This window comes from Lonchura striata, chromosome 19 (genome assembly GCF_046129695.1).
Source record: "Lonchura striata isolate bLonStr1 chromosome 19, bLonStr1.mat, whole genome shotgun sequence".
In the NCBI taxonomy this organism is placed as follows: Eukaryota; Metazoa; Chordata; class Aves; order Passeriformes; family Estrildidae; genus Lonchura; species Lonchura striata.
The window spans coordinates 10,676,417-10,699,470 of NC_134621.1; the positions used below are offsets into that span (position 1 = coordinate 10,676,417).

The 23,054-nt window shown below is 52.3% G+C and overlaps 1 protein-coding gene and 2 long non-coding RNA genes across 3 annotated transcripts; 1 reads left to right on the forward strand and 2 right to left on the reverse strand.

Annotated features, from left to right (window-relative positions):
• Nucleotides 1-1,305: 1,305 nt before the first annotated feature.
• On the reverse strand, nucleotides 1,306-5,299 carry LOC144247232 (uncharacterized). The gene is made up of 2 exons (XR_013340955.1): nucleotides 5,206-5,299; nucleotides 1,306-1,852 (listed from the first exon to the last, which is right to left on the reverse strand). It is a non-coding gene; the product is annotated as an uncharacterized LOC144247232 (long non-coding RNA).
• On the forward strand, nucleotides 2,928-7,823 carry SOX9 (SRY-box transcription factor 9). The gene is made up of 3 exons (XM_021551621.3): nucleotides 2,928-3,748; nucleotides 4,568-4,821; nucleotides 5,138-7,823. Exons 1-3 carry the CDS (start codon nucleotides 3,318-3,320, stop codon nucleotides 5,863-5,865), a joined length of 1,413 nt encoding a protein of 470 aa, XP_021407296.2. The 5' UTR covers nucleotides 2,928-3,317; the 3' UTR covers nucleotides 5,866-7,823.
• LOC144247233 (uncharacterized) lies at nucleotides 7,068-11,963 on the reverse strand. The gene is made up of 2 exons (XR_013340956.1): nucleotides 11,751-11,963; nucleotides 7,068-7,227 (listed from the first exon to the last, which is right to left on the reverse strand). It is a non-coding gene; the product is annotated as an uncharacterized LOC144247233 (long non-coding RNA).
• Between the last annotated feature and the right edge of the window lie 11,091 nt (nucleotides 11,964-23,054).

A 23,054-nucleotide genomic window follows, 5' to 3' on the forward strand; every position in this document is an offset into this window, starting at 1 on the left:
CCTTCCCAACACCAATCCCAAATCCCAGGGCTCAGAGCAGAGCCTGAACCTCCCCAGCATCAAAGGGGCTCCCCCAAAAATCCACAAAACAGCTTCTGAAGCACAACTCATCTGAAGCACAACCATATTTTAAATATGGACAGAAAAACCTCCCCAAATCCACCCTCCGGGTCTGTTCCCTCCGCTCCCAAAATTCCCGTCTCCTCCACTCCCTGCACTAACACTTGGAAAGGTTATTCCCTAAAAAACAGGGATTTGATTTAGCACAAGGAGCAGGAAAAGCCCATCAAACGGGGGCTTTAATCCTCACTAAAAACCTGCCCTGAGCTGGATAAAACAATGTTAATTCCAGAAAAAAAGGAAAGGAAAACTTCCATCCTGACGGGAAAGCAGCAGCAGCAGCAGCTTTCAGAGGCAGCTTGCACCCGGCTGTGATTAATCAGCTTGTCCACCTTGTCCAAATAGTCCATCGAGCAATAATTAAAAATAATAAGCCAGAAATTATCAAATCACACACAATAACTGCAGAGCTCCTTCCCCTTTCGCTTTTGTTTATTGTTCAAACTTGTCAAGCCCCTCGCCTCGCTCCGAGCAGCCGAGCAGGGAAGGCAGAGCCCCTTCCAGCAGATGGATTTGCAGGATGAAAAATGTCCTAATTCTGATCCTTTCCACTCAATCCATGACCCTCCCGAATTGTCCCGCTGTTGTTTCTGCCAATCAGCAGCAGGGTCAGGGGACAATCCGTTGTCACCGGGTTTTGCTCCTCTCCAGGTACATTTTGTTCAGATTTTGTTCTGAGATCAGAACAATCTCCTGCCTGCGTTCGCTTGGATGTTCTGCGACAAAATATATTTACTAAATGAGATTTGGGGAGCTAAACTCCAGCATGCACCACCCTAAGAGCTGAGATTACCCAGGGAAAACAATCCAAATTATCACCTGTAATATTTGCTGAAAGTTTACCTTTTTCGCCCCAAACAACAACGCAAAATTCAGCGGCCTTCTCCTGGAATATTGGATATTTAGCAAAGGAAAGAAATACAACTCTGGGAAGAGTCCTCGGTGTTTCAGGAATAAAAAAGCCCCAAATTCCCCTGGAGAAAAGCCCCGCTGTGCTCGCAGTGCCCCTGTTCCTGCAGACAAAGGCTCTGGAGCAGAGCACAGCCACTTACCTTTAAACTCACCCAGAGCAAAACTACTTCCCAAAAAAGTTTGCAAGTGCAAAAAAAAAAAAAAAAAAAAAAAAGTGAAAACCAACCCAAAATCATCACCAGAACCTCAGGGAAAACTAAAACAACCAAGGAGAGGGTTTTGAGTGCGTTTATTCCCAGCTCCTTCCCCACTGCCTTTTCCTTTTCTTTACATTTTATATATATTTCTTTTTTATTCTTTTTTTATTATTATTTTTTCACATGCCCTTTCCAATACCTTGAAACCCCCGTGGTCAGGGTGACGACGACAATCGCGACAGGGCACGGAGGCGGCCGCTGCCCCCAGGATTGTCCGGCCGCACAAAGGCTGCAAATGAAAGCAGCAAATGAAAGCGGCTTCCAGAAAGCCCCAACTTTAACGCTCGAGTTGCACTGAAAAATTCTGGGCTCCGGCTTTGGGAAAGGAGCGGAGCTCGGAGGTTTCTGCCCCCGAAAGGCGCTGAGAGCACAAGGAAGGAGGTTGGGAAGGGGTGCAGCTTTTTGGGCAGCTCCCACCAAATCCCCTTCTCCTGGAGCCTGAAAATCCAGGACCTTTCTCGCCCACCGGGATGGGGATCGCAGTGCCAGCCCCGGGTTCGTTCGGAGCCGCTCCGGGAGCCGCTCCGGCTGCAAACGGGACTCCGGTAAAGCCCGGGATGTTTCTGTGAAGGGAAAGAGCCGCAGTTACCCACAGATAACCCCGGGCCGCTCTGCGTTCAGACACTGATCAACTCGGCCAAACTTTTATTTTTGTGGAGAGGGGGAGGGAAGAGGCCGCTCCTTCCCCGGGCACGGCTCCAGGCCGGGATGCGGGACCGGGATCGGGAACCGGGATGGGGAACCAGGATGCGGCACCGGGATGCGGGATCGGGATGCGGGACAGGGATGAGGAACTGGGATGAGGAACCGAGATGGGGGGAACCGGGATCTGGGATTAGGATGAGGGATCAGGATGAAGAACCGGGATGCGGGACCGCGATGGGGAACGGGGATGATGGTCCAGCAGCCCGATCCGGCGCAGGGAAAGCCGCGCCGGGGCCAGCGGGATGGGGAATAACCATAAAAAGAGGAATAAACGGGGAACGCGCGGATGTCGCAGCACGGGGTGGGCGGAGGGACGCGCCGGACACCCCATCCAAAAAGCAAAAAGAATAAAGAAAAAAAAAAAAGTAAAAAGTTTTAAAAGGAGAAGAAGCGAAAGCGCAGCGGCGACTTTGGGGTGCCCGGGGCCGCAGCCCCCGGGGCCGGCCCCGCTCGGTGCCCGCGGTCCCGGGGGCGCGCCCGGCCCGGCCCGGCCCCGCCGCCCCCCGCGCGCCGTTCCTGAGCCTCTGGCGCCCCCTCGGGACGGAGCCGCGCAGCGCCCGCGGCCCCGGCGCGCTCCGCTCCGCGCGTCCCGCCCGCCGCCAGCGCGGCCGCAGCGGCCCCGCCGGGCCCATCGGCGGGGAGTCCCTCGGCCGCCCGCGGGGAGCCGCGGGGCGCCGCCGGCCGCTGTCGCCGCTGTCGCCGCTGTCGCCGCCGCCGCCGCCGCTGTCGCCGCCGCCGCCGCCGCCCGTCCCGTCCCGCCCCGGCCGGGCCGCGCCCCCCGCGCCGCGCGGCCCCGCCCCCTCCCGCGCGGCTCAGCCAATGGGGGCGGAGCGGCCCCCGCGGGCCGCGCGGTGATTGGGCGGCGCGGGCGGCGCGCGGCCCCGCGCCGGGTATTTGTGCGCGCGGCGCGCGGCGGGCGCAGAGCCGCGCTGGAGACCGGCGGGGCCGCCGCGCCCGACTCTGCCCCGGCCGCTCGCCCCGCGCCCCGTCCTGCGCTCCTCCTGCTCCCCGCCTCGCCAAAGCTTCTCCCTGTCCTCGCTTCGGAGTTTTTTGGTCTTCTTACTTTTCGTTAATTTTTTTTTTTTTTTTGGCGTTTTTGTGCTGAGGAGAAGTAATAAAAAGTTTTTGGTTTGTTGTTTTTTTCTTTTTGCGAACTTCTCGCTGTTCTTCTCCCTCCTCTCCGCCGCCGGTGGAGACTTTGTTTCTCCGAGTTTTTACTTTTTTTTAACCCGTCCCTGCCCCTTAGCGCCTAACTTTTTTATATTTTCGATTATTAATTTTTTTTTTTTCGCCCCCTCGTTCCCCCCTCGGCCACTTTCTCGCATGAATCTCCTCGACCCTTTCATGAAAATGACAGAAGAACAGGACAAATGTATCTCCGACGCCCCCAGCCCCACCATGTCGGATGACTCCGCCGGGTCCCCCTGCCCCTCTGGATCCGGCTCGGACACGGAGAACACCAGACCCCAAGAGAACACCTTCCCCAAGGGGGACCCGGACCTGAAGAAGGAGAACGACGAGGACAAGTTCCCGGTGTGCATCCGGGAGGCGGTGAGCCAGGTGCTGAAGGGCTACGACTGGACCCTGGTGCCGATGCCGGTGCGGGTGAACGGCTCCAGCAAGAACAAGCCGCACGTCAAGAGACCCATGAACGCCTTCATGGTGTGGGCGCAGGCGGCCCGCAGGAAGCTGGCGGACCAGTACCCGCACCTGCACAACGCCGAGCTCAGCAAGACCCTGGGCAAGCTCTGGAGGTGAGTGCGGGGCCGGGATGCCCGCGGGGAGCGGGGGATGCGCAGCGCGCTGCGCCCGGGGAGAGGATGTGGAAAACGCGCTGGAAAACTTCTGCGGGGTGCAAAACTTGTTTAGGTCGGGGAGAAGCCAGAATAGGAGCGGGGGAAAGTAGGGAAAGTCGTTCGCCTTGTGGCGTTGGAAGTGGTTTCTGTTCCCGGAGCGGGCGGACGGTGCGGAGCCCCCCGGGCTGCCCCGGCCGCTGTTTGTTTGCGCTGCCGGTGCGGAGGAAATGATGGATTTTGGGGATTGCATCAGCTCGGGCCGGGCCGGAGGGAGCGCGGGGCGATGCGGGGAGGGAGGGAGGGAGGGAGGGAGGCGGCGGTGAGTGGCGCAGGGCCGGGTGGCCTCCGAGTGCCAGAATAAGGCGGGGAAGGGAGGAAAACACGAGGCAAGTGAGTCACCTGGGCCACCGCGTCCTCGGGGACTGCGCGGGGGCCGGGGGACCCTACAGCGGTGACTCGGCGAGGAAAGCTGGCCCTGGCACGCTGGGATGTCCCCAAAGCGCCCGGGGACAGCGGGATGTGCCCACAGCGTGGGGAGGGCTGGACCCCGCTGCAGCTCTGCTCTGGTACCGAAGGGATCTGGGCGACAAGAGGGTGGCAACCGCGGAGTGCCGGGGACAAAGGGGTGACAGCCAGCGAGTGTCCCGGGCAGGGGGTTCAAGTTGTGGGGGGCTGTGCATCGCTCTTGGGGGGATGCGAGGGAGGGATCGGCACCGGTGTCACTGCCCGGCGCCCCCCTGAGCCACGAGTGACCCCGCGCCCCCCGTGTCCCCCCAGGCTGCTGAACGAGAGCGAGAAGCGCCCGTTCGTGGAGGAGGCCGAGCGGCTGCGGGTGCAGCACAAGAAGGACCACCCCGACTACAAGTACCAGCCCCGGCGGAGGAAGTCGGTGAAGAACGGGCAGGCGGAGCAGGAGGAGGGCGCGGAGCAGACCCACATCTCCCCTAACGCCATCTTCAAGGCGCTGCAGGCAGACTCGCCGCAGTCCTCCTCCAGCATCAGCGAGGTGCACTCGCCCGGGGAGCACTCGGGTAGGTACCCGCGGAGCCTGCGGGGGGCACGGCGCGGCTGCCGAAGCCGCAGCCCAAACCGGGCTGAAGTTGGGGTTGGGCGAGGGGAGGGAAAGCAGAGAGCCAGGAAGGGAGTGAGAAGGGGGAGAAGTACCCGCGAGCTGCGCCCAGAGCCTGGGCACACGGATCTCACCCCAGCGTGCCACTGCGGCCACGTCCCCGTGTTTTGCCCGTGGGAAACGCAAACCCACGCCTTTTAAAGCCCGCTGGGACACCTGGAGGCGCGTGTGCCCCGGCCACCGCTGCCACACCTTCACCCCTCTCCTTCCTCCCCCAGGCCAGTCCCAGGGGCCCCCCACGCCGCCCACCACGCCCAAGACGGACCCGCAGCCGGGCAAGCAGGACCTGAAGCGGGAGGGCCGGGCGCTGGGCGAGGGCGGCCGGCAGCCGCCGCACATCGACTTCCGCGACGTGGACATCGGCGAGCTGAGCAGCGACGTCATCTCCAACATCGAGACCTTCGACGTCAACGAGTTCGACCAGTACCTGCCACCCAACGGGCACCCCGGCCAGGTCAGCTACACGGGCAGCTACGGCATCAGCGGCGCCGCGGGCACGCCGGCCGGAGTCTGGATGTCCAAGCAGCAGCCGCCAGCGCTGAGCGCCGAGCAGGGCCAGCAGCAGCAGCAGCAGCAGCAAAGGACGCACATCAAGACGGAGCAGCTGAGCCCCAGCCACTACAGCGAGCAGCAGCAGCACTCCCCGCAGCAGCAGCAGCAGCAGCAGGTGAGCTACAGCTCCTTCAACCTGCAGCACTACGGCTCGTCCTACCCCAGCATCAGCCGCGCGCAGTACGAGTACGGCGAGCACCAGGGCTCCTCGGGCTCCTACTACAGCCACGCCGGGCAGGGCAGCGGGCTCTACTCCACCTTCAGCTACATGAGCCCCACGCAGCGCCCCATGTACACCCCCATCGCCGACACGGCGGGGGTGCCCTCCATCCCCCAGACCCACAGCCCGCAGCACTGGGAGCAGCCCGTCTACACGCAGCTCACCCGGCCCTAAGAGGGAGGAGGGCGTGACAAAAAAATTTAAAAAAAAAAAAATTAAAAAAAATAATAAAAAAAGGGCAGGAAAGTGACGAAAAAATTAGTGAAAAAAAGAAAAAAAATCAGCAGAGCGCGAACGACGAGTTGGCTCGGACTGGTTCGGTGTTTGAAATTGAAATGAGAATTCAAAAGACGCTCACAGTGGAAGCTGGCGGGGAGGAGAGAGCGCCTCGAGCCTTCTGCACTACAGCATCCTCCAGGACCTGCTCCCGGCCCCGAAATTTGGGACAGACTTGCCAAGGACTGGACTTGAACTCTGCTTCTTCCAGCGTGGAGAGGAGATTTCCACCCAACCCGCCCAGCTGGCTCCTTCTCTGGACTTTTGTAATGATTTTTTGGTTTTTTTAGCAGTAATTAAAAGCAAGACAAAAAAATAAAAAAAACAAAAAGAAGAAAAAAAAAGGGGGGGTAAAAGAGAAAACTCAGAGTCCTCTGTGAGGAATATTCTCTATTTTAAATATTTTTAGTATGTACTGTGTATGATTCGTTACCAATTTGAGGGGATTTATACCTATTTTTTAGAGATTTTTTTCAAATGCTCTTATTTTTCCAACAGCTAAAAAAAAAAAAATGACACTTAGTGGAGCAGCCCTAGGTTTTCTTGCAGAGGTATTTTTGTATAGAGAAGTGTCTTTTTTTGCTCTAAAAATGAAACTAAACCAGCGTGCTCTGCCCTGGGAACCCAGCTCCGGGGCAGGCACCAGCATGGGAGAGGCTTTATTTTTCTAACTCGTAGCAAAACCAGCCAGGAGGAGAACTTCACTTTATTTTTTAATTACCTTGAGCCTTAAAAGAAAAACAAAAAAAGAGGAAAAAAAAGATTAAAACTCCATAGAGCAGCCCCCAAATGCTGCTGGAAGCCTTAAGCAGCCCCGTGATAATCACTGGCCCCGGGCTGGGGCTGAGCCCGACCCCTCCGGGCACCCCCTGCCCACCCCAGGGTGCCAAACCCAGCCAGGGGCTCCCCTCTGCCCGGGAGCCCCCACAGATCCTTTAAATTATTTATTTGGGGAGAAGAGCAGCTTTTAATCACCATTTCCCTTGGGTTTTGTTGTTTTAATCTCCCCTCCAAGTGGTTTCAGAAGCGTTGCATTAGTTGGGAGCATTATTTGGAAGGGTGACCGTGCCTGTTAAATTATGGTCTGAAACTGTAACCAGTCCTTTATTTATCTCTTTAATTCCTTTTGGTTGTTGTTATTATTATTATTATTATTATTCTTTTTGGAATCTGTGTCCTGGGTTTGTACAAACTTTGTGCTCTTCCTTTTTGTTTTGTTTGAGGTTTTATTTTTTTTTTTCTTTTGCCTTCGAGGAGAAACTGGAAGAAAAAAAAAAAAAAGAGAAATGAGATTTGTACAAACTAAAGATTGCAAATGTAGCGGATCACTGAATCATTTGCCTTGTTTCCTGCCTCAGCTCTCTGGGACACACGAGCTCGTGCAAGGACGAGCCCCACACCCCAGCCCTGCTGCAGGGGTGGCACCGTTTTAGCCTTCAACCCCCCCAAAAACTGCCTGGGAGAGGTGGGGGGAACACTGATTTTGGTGAAGCTGTGGCTGAACAGTTAAGGATTGCTTTTTAAAAAAGACAGCAGACTTTTTTTTATTTAAAAAAAAAAATGATATATTTGTTAACTTTTTTTTTTTTTAGGGATTCAGTAGGAGAAAAAAAAATCTTAAAGCACTCTTATAATATGGCATCTTTCTATTTCTGTATAAAAAGCAGATCTTTTTAAAGTATTTCTGTAACTTAAAAGACCTGTCCTTTAAATCATATTTTGTCTTTAGTTAAGTTCGGTTTGGTTTTGGTTACAAGATCCTTCTCTTTGTGAAACTTACCTTTTTTGTTTTGTTTTGTTGGGTTTTTTTTTTGTATATTATTGTTTGCAATAAATATACATTGTATCAAAAGTTCCACCTGCCCCGGGTGTGGGATTTATTATCAGGGGTTTTTTATCAGGGTTTTTTATCAGGGTTTTTTCTCAGCCTCCAGGGAACACGGAATGCTGGATGGGTTTGGGCTCATGGATGAGGGTTGGGGTGTCCCCCTCCTTTTGCCAAGCACAGCCATCCCAGAAAAAGCAGAGCCAGGGAATAAATGGGATTGGGGATGGACAAATCCAGACTGGCCAGGTCAGGGTGTGGCCCCAAAGGGACCCCTGAGCTCCAGCTGTCCCCAAATCCTGCTGGCTCTGCTCTCCCCTGGGCTCTCTGCTGGATTTTGGGGATGCTGAGGAGAAAGGAGTGACCCCGAGGGTTTGGGCTTTGAGGTCACCCTTTCCAAACTGCTGCAATCCTCCCAAAAACCCCAATTCTCCAGCCAGCCAAGCAGGACCTGTGTCATCCTCGGGGATCCATGTCCCCTGTCCCTCCCCGGGGAGGAATCACCCCCTTGGCTCAGCCAACTTGGATTTTCCAGCCAAACCCATCCCAAATCTGTCCCTGCTGCAGCCCTGCCCTGCCGGGCTTTGTCACCTCCCCCCTGCTGCTGTCACCTCAGAGCTCGATGGGGACACAAATCTGTGCAGGCCACCCTGCAAGATTCCAGCTGGGAAAACTTCTGCAAAGTGTCCCAACGTGTCCCAAATTCCCCCTGGGGCTGCAGCTGGCACGGGGGGTTGCTGTGGGGCACTTGGAAAAGCAGAGCCAGGGAATAAATGGGATTGGGGATGGCCAGGTCAGGGTGTGACCCCAAAGGGGACCCTGAGCTCCAGCTGTCCCCAAATCCCGCTGGCTCTGCTGTCCCTGCTCCGACCTGCCCCACTGAGGGCCCAGTGCCAGCAGTCAGGTGGAAATTTTATCCCCCCTGGAATCTTTTCCTGGCTGGAAAACTCCCTCTGATCCCATCCTGCAGCCCCAGAACTCCCGGCCACACCACAAACCCTGCACACCTCTGCGAAGCATTTTACACTTCAGCCAAGCAGCGAAGGGATTCATTAACTCTGAGCACTAATTGGGGTCAGTGTCACTCTGCTGTGCCATGTGGGAACTCTTTGATCCCGGATATTTCTTCTCCTCAGCATTTGCCCCTGCCCCACTCGGACTTTGCCCGCTGCAAATTTGGCCTGGCTGCTTTTTGGGATAAAAGAACAAAACACAGCTCCTGCTTTTAGGGTGAGGAAGGAGCTCCAGTGGGGCCACGAGAAATTCCACACAGCAGAAAATGCTCGAGTGGGTGGGATGGGCTGGAAAAGGGCCAAGAATTAGGACAGACATCGCCTGGCCCCGCAGGGCTCTGGAACAGGAGGGACAGGGCAGATCCCACCGGGATTCCTGGGACACTTCTGTCCCCACCCTACCGCGCTCAGCTCCCCCTGTCCCCTTTTCCAGAGCCGGCTCCACCTTCCTAGCAGAAGCATCCCTGGGATTTCTTCCTCACAAAACCCCCAAAAGAGCAAAGCTCCAGCCCCAGCCCGGCCCTGCCATTCCGGCTCTGCTCCTCGGAAGATTTTGGGGCTCCCCTGGACAAAGCCGAGCTGGACACGGCGCAGCTCCGAGCACTCGGGGTGGGGAAAAAGGCTGGAAATCCGCCCGGCTGGAAAGCAGGAGGAGGGTGGAGGGGAGCGCAGAGCGCAGGGAACTCCGGCAATGCTGCAGGGCAGGTCCGAGCGCGGCGGGGACGGATGCGCTGCAGGGCCCCGGGGCGGGGGACACCGGCAGAACCCCCCCAAAATTCCTGCAGAAAGTCGGGATGGGGATGGGCAGAGCGAGGCTTCCCTCCCTTGTGCAGCGCCGGGTTTTCCCACCAGTTTTCATGAGCGCTGATAAAAACAAATAAAAGGGAGAACGTTTCCAAGCAGCCCCGCGGCCGGGACATCCCGCTTCGCCGGGCTCGGGGGTGGCTGCTCCCTTTGGGAGCTGCAAGTTTTGCATTTCTTTCAGCCAGCTGTGGGTGCTGACACCGCCTGGGAGCCGGGGCTGTGTCCCGGAGAGAAGAGCGCAGGAGCCGTGCGGGGCCCGGGATGCGGAGCCCGGGATGCGGAGCCCGGGATGCGGAGCCCGGGATGGGGAGCCCGGGATGCGGGGCCCGGGATGCGGGGCTCAGGATGCGGGGCTCGGGATGCGGAGCCCGGGATGAGGGGCTCGGGATGCGGAGCCCGGGATGCGGGGCCCGGGATGCGGAGCCCGGGATGCGGGGCCCGGGATGCGGGGCTTGGGATGCGCTGGGCGCTCCCTCTGCCCTTCCCGGGGCCGCTTCCAGCAGGAAAAGCGAAAGCAGCGGAGTTTCCCCACATTTGGGGTTTGATTCCCTCGGGATCCCGGCAGGGAATTACAGCCACCCGGGAGAGGGTGGGAACAAACCCAAATCCTATTTCTCTACAAAATCTGGTTCATTGCTTGGGTTCCGTGCTGCAAAGATGGGGAAAGTGGGGAGAGAGGAGAACTTAGAGACGGGGCGCAAACGGTGGCCAGGAATGAGAGAGGACAAAATAAAAAACACCAAAAGTAAGACCTGAAGCTCCTCTAGCACCTCCCACCCCTGTGCGGCTGGGAATGAGGATGCAGATGGGATTGGGATAGCTCGGTGCAGGGCTGCAGGACACAGGGACACTGCTGTCCCCTCCGCCACCCCCAGCTGTCACCCATCGAGCCCGACAGCAACAATGGGAGGGGAGGAAAAGGCTCCCCCAAACCCCTCCAGTGAAGAACGAACCCCTCCGGAGCAGGAATGGGTCATCCCCCCACACCAAGCATTCCACAGAGCCCAAAATTCCCAGGATCCACTATCCAATACCCCAATTTTAGGGGAAAAACCCCTTGGGGATCTGCACCCTGCAGAGTCCATATCCACCACCCAAAATCCCAACTTCAGGGGAAAATCCCATGAGGATTTGGACCCTGCACAGTCCAGACCCACCACCCAAAATGCCAATTTCAGGGGAAAATGCCCCTGGAGATCTGCACCCTGCAGAGTCCATATCCAACACACAAAATCTCAATTTTAGGGGAAAAAACCCTTGGCGATCTGCACCCTGCAGTGTTCAGATCCATCACCTAAAATCCTAATTTCAGGGGGAAATCCTCATGTGGATCTGCACCCCACAAGGTCCAGACCCACCACCCAAAATCCCAAATTCAGGGACTGATGAGCCCCCACACCAGAGTTTCCCACAGCTGGGAAGGATTTAACCCCGAGTCCCCGAGGTGACAGCTCTGACGTGGTCCCCCAGCCCAGCACAGGTAGGACAGAGATTCTGTTCCCTCCCAGATGTGTCAGAAAATAATAAATAAATAAATAAATAAGAAAAAAAAATACAGTTTTACATCTGATTTTCCTGCTGCCAGCGTGGGGATTAATTACACACCTCGTCTGGGCAGAGCCCAGCTATCACCACGCAGAGTCTCGCTCCATAAATTTTCAGCTGCTAATAATAAGGCTGGACAGGAGTTTTAAAGCTTCAGTAGACAGTTTACAATTAACCTGCTCCTGTCAGCTGGAAAATCACCTTAAAATGGGATTCCAGCTCTCGTCTGACTCACTTGGAGTGGGAGTTTCACTTTTGGAGAGTGAGAAACTGCCCTGGAAACCGGGGAAGGTCCCGAGCAGAGCCAGGGAAGGTCCCAGGGGCGCTTTCAGCTCAGGGCTGACCTGAATTTCTCCCGATCCCGGAGCAGATTTCACCAGGGGTCCCACGGGACTGCCAGCCCGGCCCTTGGGAGCTGCAAATCAGCTCCAGCAGCTCGGGAGCTTTTCAGGCTCACCCCAAGCAAGTTTTTCACCAAGGAGACAAAGCACACCTTGGATTTAGCAGCTGGGGGAGAGGAAAATGTGGATTTTTGAAGCCCCAAACTACCAGAGATGCCTCAGGAATGACAAACACAGAGCGCGGGATGCACCCACCTCACCAGCCCCGTTGCTTCCTGATTCTCCGTGGGTTTTTTCCCAGTTTGGGAGGTGAATTCCATCAGCTGGAGTCACCATCCCAGTGGTCAGTCCCAGCTGAGCCGGGGTGACCAGGACATCCCTGGAGCTCGGGATGTCTGACACCCTCTGCTCCCTCTTTTAGCAGCTCGCTCACAACTTTTAAAGATAAAAATCATCCTAAAAAAGAAAACACGGAGTTTTACTGCGAGGGTGGGGAGGCTCTGGAAAAGAATTCCCAGAAAAACTGGGGCTGTCCCATCCCTGGGAGTGTCCCAGGAGCAACCTGGGATGGGGAAGGTGGGAATGGATGGGATTTAAGGTCCTTTCCCACCCAAACAATCCCATAATTACATTTAGGGAAGCTTTGGGATCCGAACCTCGTGGAGCCTCCCAGGTTTGTCCCTCATCTTCGCCACAGCTCCAAGCGAAGCTTCCCAAATCTCCCCCCTGGAAACACCTTTGAAAAGCCCCAAGAACGAATTCCAGCAGCGCCGAGCAGCTCGGGCAGGGGGGGGGGAGCGGGGAGCCGCCCAGTCATTTTTCTGTGATTAAAAGGCAAATTTTATTCCTGGAGAAACTTGGAAGCAAATGTGGCGTTGCCATGGTTTCACACCCACTGGCTGGAAATGACAATATTAGCAGGGTGACCTGGTAATTAGAAACTGTGCCCCCAGGTCAGGCTGCGGAGAAAATAAAGAGAGATTAGGGCGTGCTAAAGACACCGCATAATGCTGCGGGCTCCTGCGCTCCCCACCTTTTATAAGCGGCCCATTGAAATGCAGATTCTGACTTTCCACCTGGGGCTGCTAATCTGTCTCACAGCCAGATCAAACAATGGGGCAGCGCTCCGCACTGTGGGGCCGCGCTGCCCGGGGCTGCGCTGGCATCGGGGCCGCTCCCCCTTTTCTCAAGGGAAAACCCCGAGGGTTTCGTTCGCAGGTGATGGTCCGTGCGCCCTGCGTGGCTCTGTCCTCCTCTCCCACCCCGAGTTCCAGGGCTTTGGAGCGAACCGGGCTCAGATTTTCATCCTCTGCATCCCCAAACTCCAAAAATTTGGAGCAAAACGAGTTCAGATATTCATCCTCTCCATCCCCAAATTCCAGTAATTTGGAGCAAAACAAGTTCAGATTTTCATTCTCATTCTCCCCCAAACTCCAATAATTTGGAGCAAAACAAGCCAGATATTCATCCTCTCCATCCCCAAATTCCAGTAATTTGGAGCAAAACAAGTTCAGATTTTCATCCTCTCCATCCCCAAATTCCAATAATTTGGAGCAAAACAAGTTCAGAATTTCATTCTTATTTCCCCCAAACTCCAATAATTTGGAGCAAATCAAGCTCGGATTTTCATCCTCATCTTCCCCAAAACTCCTCTGGTATGGAGCAAACCAGGCTTAGATTTTCATCCTCCTCTCCCATCCCAAACTCCAGTCATTTGGAGTAAAACAGGCTCAGAATTTCATTCTTGTTTTCCCCAAACTACTCTGATTTGGAGCCAACCAGGCTTAGATTTTCATCCTCTCCATCCCCAAACTCCAGTAATTTGGAGCAAAACAAGTTCAGAATTTCATTCTTATTTCCCCCAAACTCCAATAATTTGGAGCAAACCAGGCTCAGATTTTCATCCTCCTCTCCCATCCCAAACTCCAGTCATTTGGAGCAAATCAGACTCAGATTTTCATCCTCATCTTCCTCCAAACTCCAGTGATTTGGAGCCACCTCCCTGGGCAGTTCCAAGGTCTGACCACCCTTTCCACGTAGAAATTCCTCCTGATGTCCAAGCTGGACCTGATCTGGTGCAGCTTCAGGACATTTCCTTTTGTCCTGGCATTCCCTGGGAGCAGATCCTGACCCGCCCGGCCCTTCCCTGCTGTCAGGGGCTGTGGAGAGCCCCAGGATCCCCCTGAGCCTCCAGGCTGGGTCCCCCAGCTGCTCCTCAAAAACCGCAGGAATCATTCCCTGCCAGCCCAATCCCCGCCACTCGCAGCAGAAAGATTCCCCCGACTCTGCCCGTGGAAAAATGTCGGGAAAAGCAGATTTTTGTGGCGTTTCCCGAGCTGTTTCCAGCTGCGTTTTCCCTGGTTGCAGCAGCTGCTGCTGCTGGGGACTGTCCTCACGCAGGGATGGCAGAGAGGAACAATCCCCAATTAATTAGCAGGACGTTCAAAGCCATCCGGTGCCATTCCAGTGTCACCAAAGGCAGGTGACAGCAGCAGCGCCGGGAGGGGAAGGCTGGAGCTCCTGGGAGCTGCACCTGGCCCTTGAGTGCTCTTCACTTTCACTCGGAGCATTTCAGGGAGCGCTAATCCCGGCCCTGGCAGCTGTCCCCGGCTCCTCGCAGTCTTATCCGCTTCCCTGAAGGTGCCAAAGCCAAGGGCCGGGGCTCAGCGCCCCATAAAATGTGGGGTTCGTGTCCCATCCCCCCTCCTGGGATGGATTTTGACATCTCTGGGGCTTTGTGGGCCTGGACAGCAGAGCTCAGGCAGCTCCGTCCAAGCAGTGCCGACATTCCCAACCCCAGACCTTTTGGAATGGGAGAGGAAGAGGAAAAATAATTCCCAGGAGTCTTGGGAGGACACAGTGGAGGATGCTGCCGTCCCCTTCTTTATCCCAACCTTTGTAAAATGGCAAACACAGGAAGGGAAAACCGATGGGGAATCCTGGAAAAAAAATCAGACACCCTTGGGAAGAGCAGCGGGCAAAACCCTTCATTCTGAAAAATCCAGAAAAGAATCCTGGAAAAGTATTTGGGAAGAGCAGTGGGCAAAACCCTTCATTCTGAAAAATCCAGAAAAGAATCCTGGAAAAGGATTTGGGAAGAGCAGTGGGCAAAACCCTTCATTCTGAAAAATCCAGAAAAGAATCCTGGGAAAGTATTTGGGAAGAGCAGTGGGCAAAACCCTTTATTTTGAAAAATCCAGAAAAGAATTTTGGAAAAGGATCTAGAAACCCTTGAAAAGAGCAGTGGTTAAAACCCTTCATTCTGGAAAAAATCCAGAAAAGAATCCTGGAAAAGGATTTGGGAAGAGCAGTGGACAAAACCCTCCGTTTCCATTTGTTTTGGTGACAAAACAAGGATCGCTCCTTGGAGCAACGCCGGGGTAAGAAAGGAAGACAATGGAATGATGGAGGCACTGGGAAAAGGGGAAAAGCACGGCTGAATCCCTTCCCTTGCCCACCTCTGGCATCCAGGCACAGCTGAGCTCCTCCGTGCCTCAGTTTCCCCCACTTCCAGCTCCTGCTGCGCTGCCCGAACAATCCCTTTGGTGCCTGCGAACCACAGGCCCCGTTTTGCACCATTTTCTTGCAGGAATCAGCCTCGCAGGGCTGATTTTGGCCACAGGCAGCAGAGACCCTGAGAAACCACCCCTAAAAAAACCAAAAAAAAAAGCCGAACCTGAACCTCATCAGCTCCATCCTCTCCCCTCCGCTGCCTGCCGCCCCTTGGCTCGCCCCCGCTCCTCCTCCCTGCCCGAACTGTCATGGTTTGTTTTGTTTGGGTGGATTTTCTGCCTGCCTCTCCCCCCTCCCCGGCCAAACAGAGACTTTTCCCAGGGAGATGCAGCCCGCTCGGGCCCCATTAGCATCCTCGTGCATAATTAGAGGCGCGGGCATTGTCATGCAAAGCAGCCTCGGGTGGCAGCGCTGCAGCCCGGACGCCGCAGGAACGCCGCGAGCGAGTTTCTCACACTGCCTTTAGCCAAGGCAAGCCGGGCTCCGCACGGCTCGCGGATTTTAATTAATTAATTAATGGGTGCTGCGCTCCCCTCACAGCCCCCCTCCCCTCTCCCTGCATCCCCCCCACCCCGTCCGTGGGCTCCGTCTTGTTGTGGAGTGGAATCTTGGAAAGGTTTGGGGTTGGAAAGGAGCTTAATGCTCATCCCAGTCGCACCCCGCAGCGCAGCGATGCTCCAAGCTGGCCTTGGGCACTTCCAGGGATGGGGCAGCCATGGAATAACCTGTGCCAGGGCCTGCCCACCCTCCCAGGGAGCGAGCTGGAGCAAAACAAGTTCGGATTTTCATCCTCATCTTCCCCAAAACTCCAGTGATTTGGAGCAAATCAAGTTCGGATTTTCATCCTCATCTTCCCCAAAACTCCTGTGATTTGGAGCAAATCAAGCTCAGCTTTTCATCCTCATCTTCCCCAAAACTCCTCTGATTTGGAGCAAATCAAGCTCAGATTTTCATCCTCATCTTCCCCAAAACTCCTCTGATTTGGAGCAAATCAAGCTCAGATTTTCATCCTCATCTTCCCCGAAACTCCTACGATTTCGAGCAAATCAAGCTCAGATTTTCATCCTCATCTTCCCCAAAACTCCAGTGATTTGGAGCAAATCAAGCTCAGATTTTCATCCTCATCTTCCTCAAAACTCCAGTGATTTGGAGCAAATCAAGCTCAGATTTTCATCCTCATCTTCCCCAAAACTCCTACAATTTGGAGCAAGCCGGGCTCAGATTTTTCATCCTCCTCTCCCACTTCAAACTCCAATAATTTGGAGCAAAGCAGGCTCCGATTTTCAGCTCCAAGACCTTTTCTCAGCCCCAAAATCTTTTATCAACTCTAGAATCTTTTCTCAACCTTCAAACCTTTTGTCAGCCCCAAAACCTTTCCTCAGCCCCAAAATTTCTTCTCAGCCCCAAAATCTTTTGTAGTCCCAAAATCTTTTAACTCTATAAAAATAAATTAAATGGGAGGATTTTCCTCCCATAGAATACTTTTAATGCAATAAAATAAAGGCAAGCCCCAGCCCAGGCAGCCTCAGGGTGATTTCCCACCAAGCACACGGGACAGGAGGGCAGAGCCCCAGTGGGTTCTGTCCTCCCTAAAGCCTCACAGCAGCCAGGAAGGCTCCAAAAGCTTTTCCTGCTCCCAAATCAACACCTTCGAGGGGTTTCTGCTGGGTCTGGGTGGACGCTGCTGGCTGGGGGAAGAAGGGAGAGCTGGGCAGGACACCTCAGTGGAGGAGCTGGGCTGGATCTGAGCCCCTCTCCTGGATCCTTCCCCCTCCCTGCCGGAGTTCACCCTGGGTCAGGGGTGGCTCCGTGTGGTGGAAAAGTCTCTCCTCCAGCCCGAGCTCCCAAAGAAAGGCTCAGCAGTCTCTGTTGTTGGTCTCAAGGCAGTTTATTGCAAGTTATCTAAAAGATTTTCTCCTGGGGCTGCTGTGGTTTGCTCAGAGCTCAGGCAGAGGCACACACACACCCTGACATCCTCTCTGACCCCGACTGCTTCTTCTCTCCCCGCCAGGGCTGCTGCTGTCTTTTGTATGGGACATTACGTGTGACATGGTTACAGTTTTCCCAATGCCTATTGCCTATATTAAATGGGGATTTTCTACTCTAAACCAATCTGTGAGTGCCAACATCACCAAGAACATGGAGGTGAGGAAGGAGAAAGAGGAGGAACAGGACCGGCCCACATTCCTCCATCTTAAAACTTCTGATCCTCATGTACAAAGTAAAAACCCCCCTGTACAGCACTCAGAAATTCTTCCCTTTGTGACTACTTCTACTCTAATATCTAAACTTTTGTGACTTCTTGTTCTTCCTGCAAGGTTGGTAACTCATTCCATGGCTCAAACCCAAAATCCCAGCTGTTTGCAGCTGCCTGCCAGGGTCTCAAATGCTTCTGACCGGGGCCTGGAACCTCCAAAAATGTCTGAGGGACATTTTGAGTTCCGACACATCCCTGCTGCTTTTCCGTGCTCCTCGGGCAGGAGATGGGAGCAGGTTCATGTAAACAGCACTGGGAAGAGTCATTTTCCCCAGAAAAGCTATAAAATAGGTGCTGATTTTCAAATAACTCCGTCAGAGTCACTGGAAAACTCCCAGATTCTCTGATTCCACTGAGAGCAGCACATTGAGCATGGGGCAGAGCAAAAGATCAGCTCAGAAAAGGAGAATAAAAGTGGAGTTATGGCTCCGAGAAATTCCCAAGCCCCGTTTCCAGAAGGGATTTACCTTCCCAAAGGGCAAAGTTCCATTCCCTGGCAGGGGGATTTGCAGCCTCGCTTCTGCAAAGAGTTTCAGAGCCTCCAGCCAGAGGATTTTCCTCTAAGGGAGAAAGTTTAGAGCCCTTTTATCAGCTCCAGAATATTTTATCAGCTCCAGAATCTTTTATCAGCCACAAAATTTCTATCACCCCCAGAATCTTTTATCAGCCCCAAAACCTTTATTGACCCCCAAAGCCTTTTATCAGCCCCGAAGTCTTTTATCAGCACCAAGATCTTTTCTCAGGCCCAAAATCTTTTACTAGCCCCAACCTCTGTAATCAGCCCCAGAATATTTTATCACCCCCAGAATCTTTTACCAGCCCCAAAATCTTTTATCAGACCCAAAACCTTTATTGGCCCCAAAATCTTTTATCAGCTCCAAGACCTTTTCTCAGCCCCAAAACCTTTTATTAGTCCCAAAATCTTTTCTCAGCCCCATAATTTTTTATCACTCCCAGAATCTTTTATCACTCCCAGAATCTTTTATCAGCCCCAAAACCTGGAGGGAGGGAGGGAGCAGAGCCATAATCAGCCCAGGTTTCTGCCCCTCCCAGCTCCAACCTCTTTTATGTCCAGGAAAGTCCTGGAAAAGTCCCCAAAATCCCTCCAACATGCTTTTCCAGTTCCCTGAGAGGAGAGGAGATTGCTCCTGGAGTTTTAGGAGTTTCTTTTTCCCTGGGTAAATCTTTCTTCTCCTTTCTTGCCAGGGAAGTGATTTTGCAGCAGGGCAAAAGAAAAAAAAAATAAAAAATAAAAGTAAATGTTGGGGTGGATCACGGCGAGGACACGAAGGAGCAGCACAAATTCCCAATCTGGCCCTGCTCGGCTGCTCCCTGCTCCACTCCTTCTGCAAAGTGAAAAAACAACCCAGAGAAATCAAATATTCCCTGAAGCTGGGCCTGCAGTTAATGTTCAGCAGCTCAGAAAAATGACAACTCTTTGTTTAGACTTTCTCCTAATTCATATTTCATCCGGGCCTCCCCTAATCCAGACTCAATCCATCTTCCCTCCTGTTTGCTTTCTCTCCCCCCTCCCATTTTTTTTTTTTTCTTTTAACCTGTTTAATCCTTTTAAGTTCAAGGATTTGAAAAGCAAATACTATAAAAGATGAAAGGTGCGTTGGAGGAAATCAACTTTGATAAGAGGCTTTTATGGCTTGTAAACCTTATTCCGGCCCTTGGGCTTGAAAGGCAGCACTAATTTTAAGAGCTTTATGCAAGGCTCACGTTGAGCTTCAAAAAAAAACACCCGTTCCAGCCTAAAAATTATGGGGTTCAGGTGGCCCAAATTTCAGTGGCTACAGCACAAATGTGGATTTTTAGGAAGTGAAGAAATAGCAAAAATTAGTTTAAAATAAGAAAAAAATTAAATATTATGATTAATAGCATAATACTGACTAAATTATTGATATTCTCCTTAAAGTTTTGCACCTGCAGCAGCTCCAGCCACAGAGCCACACCTGGACTTTTACAAACCCAAGGAAAAAGTTTAAAATAAAGGAAAACCCCACTAAATATTAGGATTACCAGCACAGCCCTGACTCAGCCGCTGGTGTGAAATTCCCTTTAAAGCTTTGCACCTGCAGCATCTCCAGCCAGGATCCCACAGCTCCCCTGAGCAGGGAAAAGCAGCTCTGAAAGGGTTAAAGAGCCCCAGCCCCGAGCCTGGCCGGGCTCCAGCCTCTCCCGTGGGGCTTTTGCGTTTATTCCTCGCGTTATTTTTCCGTGTTATTGTCCCTGAAAAGCAAAAGCTGTTTGCAAACGCTGCAATCCAGCAGTTTGCACCTCTGCCAAGCGCCCCCGAGCAGCAAAAAAAAATTAAAAATAATGGTTTATCAGCCAGTTTTCTCTCTTTTTGGACAGATCTGCAAAGCCAGGGCGCAGATCTGGAGCTTGCCCTGGGATGAGGGAGCAGAGCAGGAACAGAGCACGAACAGGCTGGGAACAGAGAGGGAATATTGAGGGAATAGAGCAGGAATATTGCAGGAAGAGAGAGGGAAAAGAGCGGGAGCAGACCGGGAATAGGGCAGGAACGGAGCAGGAATGGAGTGGGAATAGAGCAGGAATAGAGCGGGAATGGAGCGGGAATGGAGAGGGAATGGAGCGGGAATGGAGAGGGAATGGAGAGGGAATGGAGTGGGAATGGAGCGGGAATGGAGAGGGAATGGAGCGGGAATGGAGCGGGAATGGAGAGGGAATGGAGAGGGAATGGAGCGGGAATGGAGAGGGAATGGAGCTGGAATGGAGCAGGAATGGAGAGGGAATGGAGCGGGAATGGAGAGGGAATGGAGCGGGAATGGAGAGGGAATGGAGAGGGAATGGAGAGGGAATGGAGAGGGAATGGAGCGGGAATGGAGCGGGAATGGAGCGGGAATGGAGAGGGAATGGAGCGGGAATGGAGAGGGAATGGAGAGGGAATGGAGAGGGAATGGAGAGGGAATGGAGAGGGAATGGAGCGGGAATGGAGAGGGAATGGAGAGGGAATGGAGCTGGAATGGAGCGGGAATGGAGAGGGAATGGAGCTGGAATGGAGCAGGAATGGAGAGGGAATGGAGCGGGAATGGAGAGGGAATGGAGCGGGAATGGAGAGGGAATGGAGAGGGAATGGAGAGGGAATGGAGAGGGAATGGAGCGGGAATGGAGCGGGAATGGAGCAGGAATGGAGCGGGAATGGAGAGGGAATGGAGCAGGAATGGAGCAGGAATGGAGCGGGAATGGAGAGGGAATGGAGTGGGAACAGAGCAGGAATGGAGCGGGAACAGAGCGGGAACGGAGCGGGAACAGAGCGGGAATGGAGCAGGAACAGAGCAGGAACAGAGCGGGAATGGAGCGGGAATGGAGCAGGAACGGAGCAGGAACGGATCAGGAACAGAACTCCCTAAAGGAGAGCGGAGCCCCGGCCCTGCAGGAGCAGCTGGAAGTGAATAAATAACAACAACAATAAATAACAACAACAATAAGGGAGAAGGGCTGGGGACGGCTCCAGGGCAGCGCGGAGCCGGGCTCCCGGGAAAGGCTCCCAGCAAATCCCACATTTCAGGGAAAGGCTCCCAGGAAATCCCGCATTTCAGGGAAAGGCTCCCAGGAAATCCCACATTTCAGGGAAAGGATCCCAGGAAATCCCGCATTTCAGGGAAAGGCTCCAGCTCAACCCCGTGTATTTAATGTTCATTAATTTATTTAATTAATATTATTAATTAATATAATTATATTATAATACTCTAAGAATATATAGTATATTATATATAATTTTTTATAATATAATATATTATATATATATTATATATATATAAATATAATTATATATTACATATAAAATAATATAAAATTGTAGAAAATAGTATATAATAATATATAAAAATAATATATAAAAATAGTATATAATAATAATAATATAAAATAGTATATCTTATATAATATATAGTACGTGTTATATAATATATATTATATCTGCTATAATATATTTTATATTTTATATTTTATATTTTATATGTATTATGTATTATGTATTATGTATTATGTATTATGTATTATGTATTATGTATTATGTATTATGTATTATGTATTATGTATTATGTATCATATATATGTCAAAATATATAATATGTGTATTATATATATGTCAATATATATAATATATATATTATATATAATATATATATCTATATATATAATATATAAATATTAAAATTTTGAAAATATATGTACATGTATATATAAATCAATATTGAAATATTGATATATATGGCCCCATTAATATAATATAATATAATATAATATAATATAATATAATATAATATAATATAATATAATATAATATAATATAATATAATATAATATAATATAATATAATATAATATAATATAATATAATATAATAAATATAATATAATATAATATAATATAATATAATATAATATAATATAATATAATATAATATCTAAATTAATTTCCGATATCAACTATTAAATATTAAATGTAAAATATTAAACATAATTTATTTCATATTAAGGAAATCCAACATCACTATTCTCCAGCATCATCCTTTGGGATTGCAGCCCAGGGTGCCCTGTCCCTGCTGCGCTCCCGATGTCCCGGGGAGGAGGAGGAGGAGGAGGAGGAGGAGGAGGAGGATGAGGAGGAGGAGGATGAGGAGGAGGAGGATGAGGAGGAGGAGGAGGAGGAGGAGGAGGAGGAGGAGGAGGAGGAGGAGGAGGAGGATGAGGAGGAGGAGCAGGAGCAGGAGGATGAGGATGAGGAGGAGGATGAGGATGAGGAGGAGGATGAGGAGGATGAGGATGAGGAGGATGAGGAGGAGGATGAGGAGGAGGAGGAGGATGAGGAGGAGGAGGAGGAGGATGAGGATGAGGAGGAGGATGAGGAGGATGAGGATGAGGAGGAGGATGAGGAGGATGAGGATGAGGAGGATGAGGAGGAGGAGCAGGAGCAGGAGCAGGAGGATGAGGAGGAGGAGGATGAGGATGAGGAGGAGGATGAGGAGGATGAGGATGAGGAGGATGAGGAGGAGGAGGAGGATGTGGAAGTGCCGCTGTGTGCTCAGCAGCCGCCGGCTCTGTGCTGAGTCTCCTTCCAGCAGAGCCGCCAACATTTGGCCACCAGAGCTGCTCCCTGTTTGTTTTGGGATTGCTCAACAGCTGCTGGGGACGCCTGGTTATCCAAAAAAAAAAAAAAAAAAAAAAATAATAATAATAATAATGCCCTGCCCTGAGCACATCTCCGGGGAAACCGAGTGGTTTTTCCACTTCTTTCTGTGTCCCCAGCAGCACCAGGGGACTCTGAGCGGCCCCACACGGAGGGAGCGGGGGCACTTTGGGAATTTGTGCTGTTCCTTTGTGTCCTCACAGGGATCCACCCCAAAATCCACTGGGTGGTTTTTTTGGGGTTTTTTTTGTTGGTTTTTTTTTTTTTTTTTTTTTTTGCCCTGCTGCAAAATCGCTTCCCTGGCAAGAAAGGCGAACAAAGTTTTGCCCAGAAAAAAAAAAATAATCCTGAAATTCCAGCAGGAATGGGGTGAGGAGGAGGAGGAGGAGGAGGAGGACAGAGGGAAAGTGCCACAATGGGTGGCCAGGGCTGAATTTCCAAGGTCTGAGCAGCCAGAGGAGGAGGGAGCCCTTCCCAAAAAGTCTGTTTGCAATAAAAAGGAGCATCCCCCGTGCCTCCCGACACCTCCAGCCGTGTGGGAAGGGCCAAAGCCAGGGATGAGTGAGGAGCCAACAGCCTGCGAAGGGCAGGACAGGCCCTGGGACCACCCGTGGGGCAGCAGGACCCCCA

Bases quoted from the DNA above. Each gene is read 5' to 3' on its own strand.
- SOX9 (XM_021551621.3), top strand. From the start codon at position 3,318: ATGAATCTCCTCGACCCTTTCATGAAAATGACAGAAGAACAGGACAAA. The intron at 3,749-4,567 runs GTGAGTGCGGGG...GTGTCCCCCCAG, and splicing joins ACCCTGGGCAAGCTCTGGAG to GCTGCTGAACGAGAGCGAGA. The intron at 4,822-5,137 runs GTAGGTACCCGC...TTCCTCCCCCAG, and splicing joins CTCGCCCGGGGAGCACTCGG to GCCAGTCCCAGGGGCCCCCC.